General features: G+C 39.8%; 2 protein-coding genes across 3 annotated transcripts; one reads left to right on the plus strand and one right to left on the minus strand.

Moving 5' to 3' along the window:
* Nucleotides 1-1,189: 1,189 nt before the first annotated feature.
* On the minus strand, nucleotides 1,190-5,242 carry LOC138600390 (FH1/FH2 domain-containing protein 1). Its single transcript, XM_069671790.1, has 9 exons — nucleotides 4,133-5,242; nucleotides 3,642-3,782; nucleotides 3,231-3,413; nucleotides 2,938-3,057; nucleotides 2,665-2,826; nucleotides 2,141-2,397; nucleotides 1,708-1,930; nucleotides 1,526-1,634; nucleotides 1,190-1,437 (listed from the first exon to the last, which is right to left on the minus strand). The coding sequence occupies exons 1-9, from the start codon at nucleotides 4,586-4,588 to the stop codon at nucleotides 1,409-1,411; spliced, it is 1,680 nt and encodes a 559-aa protein (XP_069527891.1). The 5' UTR covers nucleotides 4,589-5,242; the 3' UTR covers nucleotides 1,190-1,408.
* Nucleotides 5,243-7,228: 1,986 nt separating this feature from the next.
* Nucleotides 7,229-14,249, plus strand: LOC138600906 (uncharacterized). Of its 2 annotated transcripts, none has more exons than XM_069672446.1 (7): nucleotides 7,229-7,405; nucleotides 8,363-8,467; nucleotides 10,380-10,469; nucleotides 10,670-10,744; nucleotides 11,319-11,389; nucleotides 11,482-11,653; nucleotides 12,329-14,249. In XM_069672446.1, exons 2-7 carry the CDS (start codon nucleotides 8,399-8,401, stop codon nucleotides 12,539-12,541), a joined length of 690 nt encoding a protein of 229 aa, XP_069528547.1. In that variant the 5' UTR covers nucleotides 7,229-7,405; nucleotides 8,363-8,398; the 3' UTR covers nucleotides 12,542-14,249. The 2 variants fall into 2 exon arrangements, with proteins under 2 accessions (XP_069528547.1, XP_069528548.1); XM_069672447.1 differs by having other exon boundaries at nucleotides 8,366-8,467.
* The last annotated feature ends 637 nt before the right edge of the window (nucleotides 14,250-14,886 follow it).

Genomic DNA, 14,886 nt, shown 5'->3' on the forward strand with positions numbered 1-14,886 from the left:
CCGTACGCTGTACTCAATTGTTATGAATAGAGACTAATCAAAATGAATACTTCCACGGCTGCGTACGCTTTGATTTCGCGGCTTTGTGAAGTTTATATACAATGCTTTATTGTTCTGTCGGCATAAGCAGGGTCACACAGCTGCAGTCAGCCGTTTGCCTGACAGAACGTCCATACGCTCTGTTTGAGCGCGTGCCTGGGCGCGTGTGGGCAGCAGCTGATGGAGAAGAGACAGTCAGGGGAAAGTGGTGTGCCATATCATTAAGTTAAAGTCCCTCCTACAACCGTTAGCGTTCTGGAATACAATGTAACAGACAAAATAATGTAGAAACGAACAGAATGTAATGAAACAAGGTGTTACAAAGTTACATTTTTAATGTAAAGTCACAGAGTGACTAAAATGAGGAGTTATATAACATTCTTAATTAAATGCTTATTGCTGACTAACAAACCAGACCGGCTATTTCACACTGTAACAGGGCCAGATTGTGACAAAGCAGTTTGAGGCTTGTAACAGTAAAGGCCAAGCTTTACATTACCCCTGCAAAGTTTCACAGTGAGTAGAACATTAACTAATTAAGAAGGGGCAAAAAGGTTTTATCTGTAGAGAATACTATGCAAGTACGTACAGGGCAGGATCAGGACAGAGATTTAAAGCAGAGAACTGACCAAAAAAAAAAAAATTAAAATAAAAGTCAACCTTGTTCGGAAAACTTATCCTGAATTTGCCCTCTTCCTCCAAACAGGAACAAGTAATTTGTCTATTTTATTTATGAAACACTTTACGAGACGTGGCAGTGTACAGTTAATGGAGGTCTCGTGGACATTACTGTTAAACAACTGACTTATAACCTAACATTCTTTAGGCTAAACGAGACGTGTCAACGCTATCAAAACACACTACTTGTTTTACTTTTTAACTTTACATTGCCACATACAGCATATAGGCTAAATTACCCCACTGGTACGCTTCTTGCAACAGCTGTTTTCAGAAAAGTAACATATTACAAAATACGTTGCACATCTCTTTCGTTAGCTTACAAAACAAATGTACTTCCTAGCCAGATCAAACTCTTTACACCCGGCCTACTGCATTGTTCATTGTTCACAGGGGGGAACCTAAACAGACAGAACAATTAAAACTGAGCTTTGGATGTTGATGGTTTAATAAAGATGTTTCAACACAGACAAACAGAATCAAAACAGATTTTAATGCATCTTTACTTTAAAACTCAAACATGATTAAGACAGAATGGCGTGTGACATGTCAGGCACTTGTCCAATTTTTTACTGATAAACAACAGTGTGCAACAAAAAAGTGACTTTCAACAAAAATGCCATAAATAGCAACCACAAACAGTTTTTCTATCACACCCGTGACTGAATGGTTTTTGAAAGTGTATTTGCTTTCACCACTTAATTTTCCGAGAGAATGGACCTGCAAAGTAAAAAAATAGTTCATTATAACATGTTTGTTAGATCAAGGTTGAACTTTTGTTTACATGCGTGTGCATCACATAAAGTACCTTGACTGTCAGCCATCCTCCTGCGGTTTCGGGGCAGAGTGACGTCGTGTCTCGGGATGGACTCTGGTGTTCTCAGCACCTCCTCGAGCCTACACTGCTCCTCATTTTCCTGGTGGAACAAAACCACTAGCTCACTTTGTCCACAGCTGAACTTCACTTCCAGAGCAAAGAGAAATACGAACCTGTGTTGGTGGTTGTTGGCGTTTTCTTCTGGCTGCTGGAGTGTTGGGGCCTGGGCTATCAGCTCCACTTCTCTGTCGTTCCCTCTCTCTCTGCAGGAGGATGGACTGCCGTGTGGTCCTGTATTCCAAGGAGAAGTTACTGATGGTTTTACAGAAGTCCTCTGCTTTGGTGTCTCTCACCATAGCTCGGGAGTAGCCTAGGAATAAGAGGAAAGAGTGGAACCTGGAGACACAAGAAAAACAGCAAATTCATAACTTTTACTTTATGTTTGGAAGAACGTTTTGTCTCAGCCTCAAATATTCTACAGGAAAGGGCTTCCTTATTGCTTAGGGACTTGATGTACGACTCAAATTTTAACTTCATGCATCATCAAGGAGCACTAAGCACCAAAAATGTCAACAAAATGTATTCAGATATGACCTTGCGGCACACCTGTTAACAACTCGACGATGGACGGCCTTCAGGACCTTCAGCCTCTCTTCGCACTCTTTCAAAATCTTCGGCAACCTATGACGTATTGAGCCGTCCGCGGCCAAGGCCTCATCTTCTCGACCTCCTCCTTTCCTCTTCTCCATCTTGGCTCCTTTTTTCTTGTCGTCTGCCTTGTCCAAAGTCTTTAGCTGGTCCCATGATGCTTTGCACAGGGCCACCAGCTGGGTAAGGTTGGACTGGACGAGGGAGTAGTCGTACTGTAATGTCAGAAAGAAACAGAAAGTTTTTGCAGTTTGAAGTGAATTCCCTGTGGATTGTTACCTTAAAGTAGTTTATTTTCCATTTAAGATATTACTTTGACTTGGTGTAGACCACCTGCTCTTGAAAAAGGGGTTGAACAATGATCTTTGTGTCAACCTTTTTCTTATATCCAAGTAATCGTCCCTCAGAGTCCCTCAGACTCGTACGCAGTACAACACACACCCTCAGGAGACAAACACACATATACAGACAAAGCTACTCACCTTGCCAGCTTTAGTAACAGCAGTGATGTCAGAGTAGAGGTCAGACGATTGCGGGTAGAGCTGCATCAGGAGCACACAGACATGGTGCAGCAGTGGCTGGCGAGTGTGTGTATCCCTCACCTGGGACAGCTTCCCCAGGTAACTCAGCTCAAAACCACGGGCCTTTGCACATCCAAATGTGTTGTGAGAATTCCGTGGGAAAGAAAAATTATTCACTAATGCTCCAAAGTGCAGCAAAGATGGACAATACATATAGGGATCTCATGGCCTCACCTTGCATCCGTTGAGAAAGTTACCGATCGCTAACACTGTCGCAAGAATACATCTGAAGGTCTGGCTGGCGGAGAGCTGCTCCATGGCCAACTTCAGATGGAAGAGAGGCTCAGCGATTTCCTGTTTAGAGGAGCGATACATTTAGAGGACATAGTGATTCATAGTGGTGACTCTAAATAGCTAGAGATCTAGCAGTTTCTACTGGAAGCTGGCAGACTGAGAAACGTCTGCATAACTTGAGGGCCATGACTTTCCACCTCATTCAATTGCATATCCATTCCACTTTCACTTACCCTTTCTAAAGAGTCATAGTCCAGAGCGAAGGACCACAGCTGAAGCCTGGAGTTCAGATGTGGGATTTCCCCCAAAGTTAGCAAGCAAAGCTCGGCTGGGGCAAGAGGGGACTTGGGGTTCTGGGCCTTGGCCTCCTTGATCAGACAAAGTTCCTCTTCTGTTGGGTTTAGCGCTTGAAGTCGCTGTTGTAGAAAGTGAATTTTGAAAAGAGATTAGCTCAGAACATCTGTATTCAGGACCTTTAATAGGACTCTCTGCCTTTTCCATCCGTATCTGCCCTGGGCTCAGGCTTCATTTTCCCATAATAAAGACATAGAAAGGGCAACAAACTGCCTATCCAACGAAAGCAAACTTTAGAGGTTAAGCAAATGCTGAAGCTCAGATTCTGAAGGACTTGACCTCTACTGTACCTGGACGTCCTCTCTGTCCAGCACACTGCTGTCCATGCTGTAGATCGCAGGGGGGAGGAGGCGGGGAGGGGGCAGGCTACTCAGGGCGATGGTTATGATGTTACTTCTCTTCATACCCAACACCGAGACAGACGCCTGCTTCTGTGTTGGGATGTAGAAAAGGATTCAAGATAGTTTATTCTATACACAAGTTTGTATGTAAGCATTAGGGTTGGTTTTAGCTTACCAAGGAAGGAAACCATTTGTCAGAGAATTTATGAATGTATTTAAAACCCTACATTCGACAATATAAGACCAATCAGGTTAGCAATACATCCAAAGCAACTAATCTAGAGCCACAAGAATTGACCAACAAGAGGGTAAAACTGTGGTTGCTTACAGTTGCATCATAAATCTATTCTTTCCAAATTAGAGAATCAAAAAGGAGAAACAAGTTTGCTGGCACAATCTTGTGATATTCTTCAGGCATCAACCTGTCTCATCCTCCTTACCTGCCTCCCAGAAACCACACTAAAACTGGTGCTACTGCCCTTGGATTCAAACAAGTACTCTAGTCGGTTTGTATCCAAATGGACTGGCTCCAGTCCGGCCCAAATAGTCTGAGTCCCAAAGCGGGTCATCCTTGGAAGTGGAGCCAAACTCTGCAGTTCCCTCCAGTGGAGCTTCAAGGTGCGACATTTGATGGTTGCACCTTTAAGGGAGGCTGAGGGCAAAGGTGAGGCAAGAGGGGGAGGAAGAGGAGGTGGTGCCGGAGGGCCTTGTAGACCAGTTGATGATTCATTGGTAGAACTGGTTCCCTCGTCCTCTGTACTGTCTTCCTCATCCCAGAGGTCTGAAAAATCCAAGGTATTTAAGCAGAGGTGTGCATCAGATTTTAGGAATGAACTCCAAGATTGGTCGAAATCCCAGGTCAGGGGGTTATCCTTATTTTGGTCAGACTCCTTCATTGCTCTTTCAGGGTTGTCCGTGATTTAGAGAAACAGTTACGTTGAAGTTCAGTAGCATTACCTTGACAAACTTAATGATTCCTTTTCTGTGCTGTGACTCCAAAAAGCACTGTCCTTCCTCTTACAAGAAAAAAATAAGCCCTTTTTGGATCAGATCAGATTAAGTTCATATTTGCGTCCTCGGGTTCCACACAGCTGCAAATCTTGATTCCGTCCTTGACTCTTCTTCTCACTGTGCAGTCAGCAAACACTTTGAATATGTATTTGGATCTCTGTGGATGCTCAGTCTCACTTGTCGACCACAGAAGCGCATAACTCGCACAACCAAATCACAATCTTTGAACCACCTCTGGGTGTTCTCAATGCACCGTAACCTGCAATTGCCTTGGGTGCAGTGATTGTCCTTCAAATCTCAAATGACGAGCCGAGTGTGTTGCTTTGATCCAAGAGTCCGCTGTTTTTCTGCGTGCGTGCCAGGAACCTGTAACCTCAGTGAAAGAGAAAGAATTCATGAGTTTTGATGGGTGTGTGTTTAGTCCGGCATCCAATTCTGATGAGAAAATCCACGGAATGCCTTTCTACAGGGCTGCCAGAATATCTAAATGACGTGTTTCTGCAGCTCTCCCTTGACTTTTATCTCTCTCTCTCTCGGTTTCTCTTTCTGCAAGTGACTGCCAGTAAGAGGAGAGGTGCTTTGGTCCGTTGGTACATTAGTCTTGGTTTATTTGAGTTGCACCCTTTCCCTTAATTTCCTTATCAAGCCTGCATCTCCTGTTTGTATTGCTTCTTGTATAAACACAAACCTCTGTATCTGCCACTGTAGATCTGTTACTTCCCTCCAACTCTGCCTCCCCCTTCTTCCCTATGAGTGCATAAAAGAGCCCGATTCACCATTTGAACCTCATCCCTTTTTATCACATGCAACTTTGTGAACAACACATCAGCATAGAGTAACTTCAATAAGAGAAATATTGGCCTAAAACTCTTGTTATACAGCAGGACAAGGAATCTTATTGGCAACATCTATGGAAGGAAAAATCTTTACTAAAACATTAGGGAGTACTACCGCATTTGCAAAAACATCACATCGTAATTGGATGGAACTAAAATATTGTGATAAAGTGTCCGTTGAAGTACTGCAAAACATCCAGAGTACAGTTCCTTTCACAGGGGTCATTTGCATGGTCGACCTGCAGCCATAATGAGGATCCCTCCCTCGCCCATTAGGTCTCCCTATAATTACACCTTATCTCGTTCTTTGGCCCCGAGGCGGCACAGGGACTCATGGGACATTTTGGCCAAACTGAGCTTATATGGGAAGCTTAAACTGTTTGTAACATTTATTTATCAGGGTTTTCAAGCCGACTGCAAAAGAAGATTTAGAAAGTAAACCCTCTTTTTCAGTATCTAATTTTTTTTAGAAGCACACCCGGGAGTTGTGAGGGCTACTAATTATTTCATGAAATACAAACAACTGCGACAAGTTTTGAGTCTTACTAACTATTGTAGTCAGTATGTGTACATGAAAGTGGGACTGGATTTGACCAAGTTCCATGAACTTTCCCAGCAGTGCAGTATGTTGCTGATGATGTGGCACATTAACTAAAACAGATTCTCCATTGCAACAGACAGTCTGGCTGGTTTTCTTTGATGATTCTTGTGTGTGTCTGTGTGGAAGTGGTTGTGTATATAAATGCCTATCTCATTTCATCTGTTTCTTTGCCTGTCCACAATAACCACTGACTGTAGTCCAACTCTCTCAGGGCCTTCACAGTGCAAGATAAAGATCAAAGCAAACATAACTCGTAATTGCTCTCAGTTTGCTTTGAAAATATGAATATTTTTTAAGTTGTAAAGGTCAGGAGCCAGAGCTTGGACTTTGTATTGTAAAAGGCATTTTGAACCAAGACACCAAGTCTTATCAAATAAAAAGGGTGCTTAACAACAGTTCTATATTTAAATGCAAAAGATGAACTGAAATGTGCTGTATGCAAGAAGTTGAATTCAATCTAAACCACTTAATACACACCTTTGGATGTGCCCCATCTTTTTTATAAGCAACTAAACACCTCATTCCTGAAAGACAATTGCACACCAGCATACCACACTGCTATGCACCATGCATTCATTTCAACAATGCAATGGCGGTTATCTACGTGGGCTCCTTTCTTTGGACTTGATGATTGGAGGGTTCACAAAACCACTTTCAGAACATGATCCAAGTGTGAGAACCCTTACAGAGGTAGAAGAACAGAGGTAGGTAGTTTTTCTCTAAGTGGGTTATGCATGTTAGGTTTTTAATTTTAATTTAATTTTGTGAATTTGAACCACTGAAGCATGGTAGGTCATTCTTTTCATGTGGGAATCAATTATTTTGACAAAGATTTAAAAGAAATTCATACATGCAGGCCTAATTATGTATATGATAAAAATACAGATTTGGTTTTTTTATAAAGGTATATAATACAATGTTGTGTCACTGCCTGAATACATGCACATTTACAGTACACTTTCTTCAATACGGTCTTTTATTTTGAAAGTCCCGAGCGGACGTCCTCCGCTTTCCGCGCTCCCGCGATGTTTTGGGAACATTCGGTGCCCCCGTGAGCGCGCGGACTGTAGCTGCCTGTCATCGTTCGGGCTGACATCACACAGAGGATTTGTTACAATGTCAAACACTTACAAGCAGCGCGAGCTCATGGGTTCCCCGCGCCACAATGAGAAACATCGCCGCGTTCTCCTGCTCATCCTTTAAATACAGAACTCCATTCACTTTTTATGGGTTTATTCCATCTTCCTGGACAGGATGCGTTTGAGGTAAGATGGGTTACTCTGTTCTATTTTATAATCGCTCAGAACCAAGTGTTCAGTTCGTTCTTCCACACATTTCTGTATGAGATTACATCAATGTGTTTGTGTATCACCAGATAACACGATATCTTATTGTTGACACCATCTTTTGCTCATAGCATCTTTATCTGAAAAGTTGCCCAGCTCTAACATTGACTGTGGTAGGCTATTACGTAATGGGAGTGCGGCCACTGCCGAGCAGATGTTACACTGAGGTGCTGTGATGAGAAATCTGACAGCAGGACCCAGATGCTTGCGTAAAGACAGCATCATCTGTAACACGAAGTTCAAAGAAAAAAATCACAGTGAACAATAAAAAACTAAATATTATTACTAGCACAGTTATATGGGTATTGTGGGAACGTAAAGTCTATATTACCAGGGAACATTAATTATAATATGACTCAGTCACTTAAACCATTCCGTATGATTTTTATTTGCATTTTTAAAAAATGCTCTCTTGTTTTTTTTTATTATCTTAAAATCAGTAATGTTCTTGGCTTACTTGTATAAAAATGTGTGGCCCCACTTTCCATTTATGTCCCCTTTGTGAAGGGTTTATAATCTGTAAGTAATAGCTCTATTGATTGTGAAAAAAATAATTATTTATTAACCAAATAAAAAGCCATTACATACAACTCAGATTATCATTTATGAAGAGGATTTTTTAAAGAAGTTGTTACAATTTAAATAAACTACAATGTGCTTCATACTATTATTCGGAGAGCAGAATTTGTAAAACAACAATAAAATATGATTGGATAATTATAACCTGATTTCATAGAAATATTTGAGTTATTGCTCAGCTGCAACCTTGTATTGCCTTACAATTTCATACAGTTATTACTAAAATTTCCACTGCAATTGTCGACCTCAATCAAGTAAGGTTACTGAGCTTCTTTCCTCACTGTTTGTGTGCTCCAGCAGGTCTATGTGAGCGTGTGAGCCAGGTCAGAGGTCATGCTGCGGAGGGAATCTGACTCCCACGGCCTGTTTTCCTCTGGAGAGACGTCTGACAATGACTGTGAGGTGAGGTCATTTATTTATACCCGATGCGTATCTGCACACCTAGTGAACCCGTGTATGAAATACAAATAGGCTTTGAATGACATTTTGTTATTGACAAAAACTTACAGTTAACCAGAGCCTGACTGATATATCGGTTGGCCGATGTTATCAGGCTGATATGGGCCTGTCACAGATATATCAGTGTAACAATGTATTACAATGTTAGTTTGTAATACCCTCTGAGTACATTTACATAGTCATATTGATGCAAAATCAGTGCAAGATTCACACAGAAAATGTCTATTTTCATTCAATAATGAAATAATTTACTATGGTAATTCAGCTTTAAAATCAATATTGCATCAGTCTCAATAATCCCATATTTTAACTATATGGATAATACATCCAACTGAAACATCTTAATTAATGGGTATTATTTACACCACCTTAAGAATTTACTTCATCGGTCGCGATATCGGTAATCAGGGATTTTTTCACCTCTAAACCTATATGGGTCTCAAAAATCCCATACTGTAAAAACATAGATTACCAATCTAATGATGCTACAATACATCCAAGTGAAAGATCTGATGAATCAGTATTGATTAACCCTCTAAAATAATTTACTTTATCGGCCATCATATCAGTAATCTGTAAATTTTTAATTTTAAAAATCCGTATTGTATCATTTTATCAGAGCCAATATTTTAACATAATGGAGTAATAATGTAATGATGACACAGTACCAACTGAAATGTCCGATTAGTGGGGATTATTCATTCCACTTAAAGAATTTACTATATCGGCCCCCATATTGGTAATCAGGGAATTTTTCACCTCTAAAATTGGTATCGTATCAGTCTCAAAAAGTGCCTTAATTTTACATGATGGATTAGTAATGTAATGATGATACAGTGCATCCAACTGAAACATCCGATTAATGTGTATAATTCATTCCACTAAAATAAATTACTGTATCTGCCTCCATATCGGTAATTACTGACTTTTTCACCTCCAAAATCAGTATTGTATAAGTCTTAAAAATCACATATTTTAACAATATGGAAGAGTTTTCTAAGATGGTACAATACATCCAATTGACACATCCCATTAATGGGTATTATTCATTCCACTTAAACAATTTACTATATCGGCCTTTGTATCAGCAAACTGTGAATGTTTTACTTCTAAAATCCGTACTGTATCAATTAAAAAATTATTATTTTTTTACCATTATGGATAAGTAACCTAATAATGACACAAAACATCAAACTCAACAATTGATTCATGTATTATTCATTCCACTTAAGTAAATTACTGTATCGCCCTCCATATCGGTAATGAGTGACTTTTTCACCTCCAAAATCAGTATGGTATCAGTTTAAAGAATCCCATATTTTAACTTCAAGGGGAGTTTTTTAATGATAATACAGAACATCCAGCTGAAACATCTAATGAACGGGTATTTTTAGCTTACTAAAATAATTCACTTTATCGGCCCCCATATCCATAAATTAGTGAATTTTTCACCTCCATAATCAGTGTTGTATTAGTCTCAAAAATCCCATATTTTGATATGAGCTCAGGTAACGCTCTGATGTTATTTGCTTCTTTGAATGAATCTAACAAATGTTTCAGCTCTGATAACTCAAATGGAAAAGGTTAAAAGCTCAGAGAAAAATCCTTTTCTCTGAGCCAGTGGCAGGGATACATGAAATGAAAACTTTTGCTCTTTAATGTGACAGTTGAATATCTCCACGCTTATTCAACGTGATTGTACATTATATAACTTTGCATAAATCAAAGCATCTCTCCGTTCCGTTACCTTACTTTGTTAATATGCAGTTGGCTAAAGATAAAAGGTACAAGAGGCTTCTCACAAGTCAACAGATCACAGTTGTTTATCCTCTCTGTCTTTGTCTCTCTGTCTCAGATGGGGGCGAGCTGCGGAGAGGTAGATGTAGTGTGTCTGTGCGAGGCCGGTCCCTGTACACTTTATTCAGAAGCACACACGCCTACGCCGGTGAGTGCTCAGGCTTCCCACTTAAGTGTCCTCGGCCAGCGCTCAGAGTGTTTCTTCATCTGTAATCTAAAAGCATGCCTTTAACTTCCTACTGACCTCTCTATCTGTCTGCTATACTGTTAGTTTAAAGCAACTGCTGTTGCCAGATCTTTTAAAAATACATTTAATTAATAATCTAATTAAGTCTGTTCTGTTCCCAGGACACACAGCTGTGCGAACACTGTGGAAAAAACAGAGTAATGATAACCAGGTACTCTGAGGGATACGGCACAGAGGTAAGGATTTATGCTTCATATAGTTCCATGAATATTTCTATATTCTATATATTATAATATTTTATATATTGTTTATAAAATGATATATATGTTTTTTAGTAGAGAATAGCAAGTGAATCAGTCAGGGAGACTAACCATGTATCTACACAGTTAACGGTTGTCTGTAGATATGAGTCTCGTGAGCATCCAAGCTTCAAAGTAAAATCAGGCATTAGGAAGCAGCCACCAGATTAGACGTTTCATTAGTCATGTGTAGAGGTGTCCGCTGATTCATGCATTATAACAATGGTTATAATAAAAAGTGACGCATGAGGACGCTCACACAGACAAATGCCATCACAATGTGCGGTTTACAAATAGTAATAGTGATGATTCACTGGTGTTTCATCCAACAACTACAAAATAAAAGCCCCCTTAAAGTGAATGTAAAAGGTTGTGTTTCTAAAAGGGTTTCAACTTTTTCTCAAAATAAATTTATTTGTCAGACTTTTTCAACAGTGACATATATTTTCTTCATTCTGTCTTTTCTGTATTTGTATATTTCGATGGTTTAATATGTTTCATTCCTCTGCAGGAGGAGTGTGTATTGTCTGACCCTCAGGGAGAGAGCGATGCAGATGCTGACATAGAGGATACAGATTGCAGGTTTGATGCGCACAAACACACATACACCCTAACACATGGTATCTTTTTGTGTGTAGTTTTCTGACTTTGTTCCTTTAACCCGATTGGTTCAGACTCCAGGAGCCAGGTTCTCTCCAGCGAATCAGCTCGAGGAGACGTAAGCGTCCCCGGGTAGCGAGACAAGACACCACGGAGAGTGAAGACGATGGTGGGCGCAGCCACAGGTCACACCGCTGGAACCTCAGGCTCAGTCCTGACAGAGCACAAAGCAGGACAATACTGGAGGTAGAAAACGCATACATTTTGTCATTTGTGTACATTTGTCCACAGAGGCACAATTTCAACAACAACAATATGGAGGATTTGTAACAGCTGTACTAGCTGGGTTAGGGTTGGGGTTAAGGGAATAGGTTAGGGTTTAGGGTTGGAGTCTGAGGTAAGGGTGTAGGCTTCGGGTTGGGTTGGGTTGGGGGGTCAGGATTAGGGTTTAGAGTGTGGGTAAGTGTGTAGGGTTTGTGTTAGGTTGTGTGGGAGGGTCAGGGTTAGGGTTTAGCCGGGGGTAAGGATTTAGGCTTAGAGTTTAAGGTAGGGGTGTAGGGTTCGGGTCTGGTTGGGTTGGGTTGGGGGGGTCAGCGTTAGGGTTTAGAGTGTGGGTAAGGGTTTACACTCAAAGTTTAAGGTGAGTGTGTAAGGTTTGGGTTGGGTTTGGGGGTCAGGGTTAGGGTTTAGAGTGTGGGTTAGCATTTAGGCTCAGAGTTGAATGTAAGGTTGTAGGGTTCGGGTTGGGATGGGCTGGGGGGTTAGGGTTAGGGTACAGCGTGTCAACAGAAACGTGAAGTCAGTCAAGTTGAAGTATTTTTTGTGCCCAACACAGGTGATTTAAGAAACATATCACATCAGAACATTTTGTCTTCACATTAACAACTCTGCTTCCTCATCCCTCTCTTCTTACTCTTCCAGGAGAGCATATCACAGGTCCGGCCTCTGGTCATCTGCCGGCCAAACGTCGAGCGGCAAAAGAGCCCGGTCGAGCTGCCCCGAGACTCCAGAAGTCTGATGTCTCTGTGGCCTCCTTCCCTCTCTCTCCCTCTGATCCTCCTCCTCTCGCTGCCTCTCTCTCTCTCCCTCGTCATTGTCATCGTGTCTTTCTTTTTACCTTGGGCCAGCGCTTGACAAAACATTTCTGTTCCAAGAAAATAGTTTCCAAAAAATTTACTAAAAGTTCCTCCAACTCGTACAAATCAGTCAATAGCACAAAAGGAAAAAAGAGATGGAGCTTCAAAAAAGATGGCTGACTTACTTTAAATGTTTTTTTAAAGCCCCTCCATATTTATGGGTACACACATTTTTGAAGGATCTTAAAACAAATATTTAGTATTCATTTTGCACCTGTTGCAGTTAAACCTCTCTCTTTCCATCCAGAATCAGTTCAGGATGAAAATATCCACCGAGTGTTTGCTTTTGCCGCATAAAATCTCACCTTCCGTCTCACTTTCTCACCCCCTCGTTGATAAAAATAGACCTCTCATCTCGCTCCTTATTCTAACGAGCCACAGGAGTGATACATTGGGGAAAGGTTTCAGGGCTGCGCAGGTACACTCCAACAGGAAAATTAGCAGGAATAAACAAAAAAGCCAATGCTGCTGAACTATGCAAATCCTCCGTTCCTACAGCGGCATGTTTACCGCTGTTTTAGTACATCTCCTATTTCTTTGGCACTGTTGTCACCTTCTTGGCCCCTTCCCCTTTTCTCTCTGAGAATATACTTAAAGAATGCAGGGACTAATGATTCTAAAATAGCTTGACCTAATTTAAAAAAGCAATAGCAGGAGATCTGATATAGCTCAGATTGCGTTTGATCTACGGCACATCTGTTAGTTTAATGAAGGGATTACATGTATTATTTTACTTGTTGGAGACTGATTTAAAAACAGGTGGTTCCTTCTTCTTCTACTTCTTTTTTTCCTGGCTGCACTTGTGTATGTTTTTAGTAAAATAAGCTGACCTCAAAATAACATGAGCTTTAGTAGATTTAAACTATGTTTATAAAAAAAAAAGTCTTACAGTTGAAAGGTTGTTATCATGTTTAACAATATTTATGTTTATATTTATGAATCATTATTTAAGAAGAAAATAAAGCTTGACAATCAGTCACGCTGAATATTCCAAGCGGAAATAATTGGAAAAAGCCATTACGATGTGGCTTTTCTGCACTGTGTATTTAATGTTATGTTGTTTTTCTATGTTTTTAAAGTTATAGTTGTTTTTTTTCACACCACACTAGGATTATAGAGAAATGTTTATTCAGAGTTAAATCATGTTTAATACCTTTCTTCTCTTCCTCTATTGCCTGTCTTGAATCTTCAATTTTATTTCCATGTGTTTGTTCACTGTGTTCTCTGTGTTTAATGGGGCCATAGAAGTTCAATAAAACTAGATTGTATTTTGACAAAAAAAAGGTTCATTTACTATTTCTTAGCTTGTACTTAAGTAAAAGTAGCAATAACGTGCTGTGAAAATACTCTTCTTCAAGTAAACGTTTTTCGCTGGTTATGAAACTGAAATTAATTCTGATTACTCTATATGACCTACAAAAGCAAACCAAACCAACAGCGGCAAGATTGATTATTTCTATAAAGTTATTTTAATTCCTGAAACAGCTGGTGGGGAGGTAGGTGTCAGACGAAGCGATTAACTGCACGCTGCCTTTGTTTACATTTCCCAGGGCCAATATGTAAAGTGAGTGATACATATGACTGTTAAAGAGAGCAGGTTTTGTTAAAAACCACCACGTAAGCATGTACAGGACAAAATCAGCAGAGATAAGAGGTACGGCTTTGTCAACAGGGGGCGCCAAAATCAACACAAACCAAAAGTTCCTCACGACAGCTTTAATAAATGTATTATTAACAAATCAGTTTAAAAAGTAGAAGTACTCATTATCCAGTAAAATTGTCCCTGTCTGCGCTTTACTATACACATGTACACACACACACACATATATATATATGTATATATACATGTATATATGATAATATGTCTTATATATGGGGTTTTTTTTAAACTGTCTTTTGTTCTAAGTGATAATAGCCTAGCCTAGCAAACAGCTCACAATACCTCAGTTTTATAAAAAAAATCAAAAAAAAAAAGAATTGCAACATCAGAATTTGCATTGTTAAAATGAGCTAAAACAATGTGAAAATCTAAAAGGTAAATAAAACTGTTGGACAAATTTACAAAAATTAATAAATTTCCCTCTAAGTGGAGTACAATTATAAAGTAAAAATTTAAGTACTGAAGTTATATAAAAATGCCTCTAGCTGCTACCGCATTATCTACATTAAGCTAAGCTACCTAAGCTAAACTAAGATAAGCTAATTTGCTCTTAGCTGTAGCTTCATATTAACTGTGCAGATATGAGACTAAATGGTTTTTTATATCTCTCCTTTCAGCAAGAAAAGCAAATGAGCATATTTCTCACAATAACAAACTTCTGTATTACTACAAACACTCATTTT

This window comes from Semicossyphus pulcher, unplaced genomic scaffold (genome assembly GCF_022749685.1).
Source record: "Semicossyphus pulcher isolate SPU_LCO1_2020_fin unplaced genomic scaffold, fSemPul1.0.p SCAF_21, whole genome shotgun sequence".
In the NCBI taxonomy this organism is placed as follows: Eukaryota; Metazoa; Chordata; class Actinopteri; order Labriformes; family Labridae; genus Semicossyphus; species Semicossyphus pulcher.

Bases quoted from the DNA above. Each gene is read 5' to 3' on its own strand.
- LOC138600390 (XM_069671790.1), bottom strand. From the start codon at position 4,588: ATGAAGGAGTCTGACCAAAATAAGGATAACCCCCTGACCTGGGATTTC. The intron at 3,414-3,641 runs GTACAGTAGAGG...TTTCTACAACAG, and splicing joins TGGACAGAGAGGACGTCCAG to CGACTTCAAGCGCTAAACCC. The intron at 1,635-1,707 runs GTTCGTATTTCT...TTGTTCCACCAG, and splicing joins GCCAACAACCACCAACACAG to GAAAATGAGGAGCAGTGTAG.
- LOC138600906 (XM_069672446.1), top strand. From the start codon at position 8,399: ATGCTGCGGAGGGAATCTGACTCCCACGGCCTGTTTTCCTCTGGAGAG. The intron at 8,468-10,379 runs GTGAGGTCATTT...TCTCTGTCTCAG, and splicing joins CGTCTGACAATGACTGTGAG to ATGGGGGCGAGCTGCGGAGA. The intron at 10,470-10,669 runs GTGAGTGCTCAG...TTCTGTTCCCAG, and splicing joins AAGCACACACGCCTACGCCG to GACACACAGCTGTGCGAACA.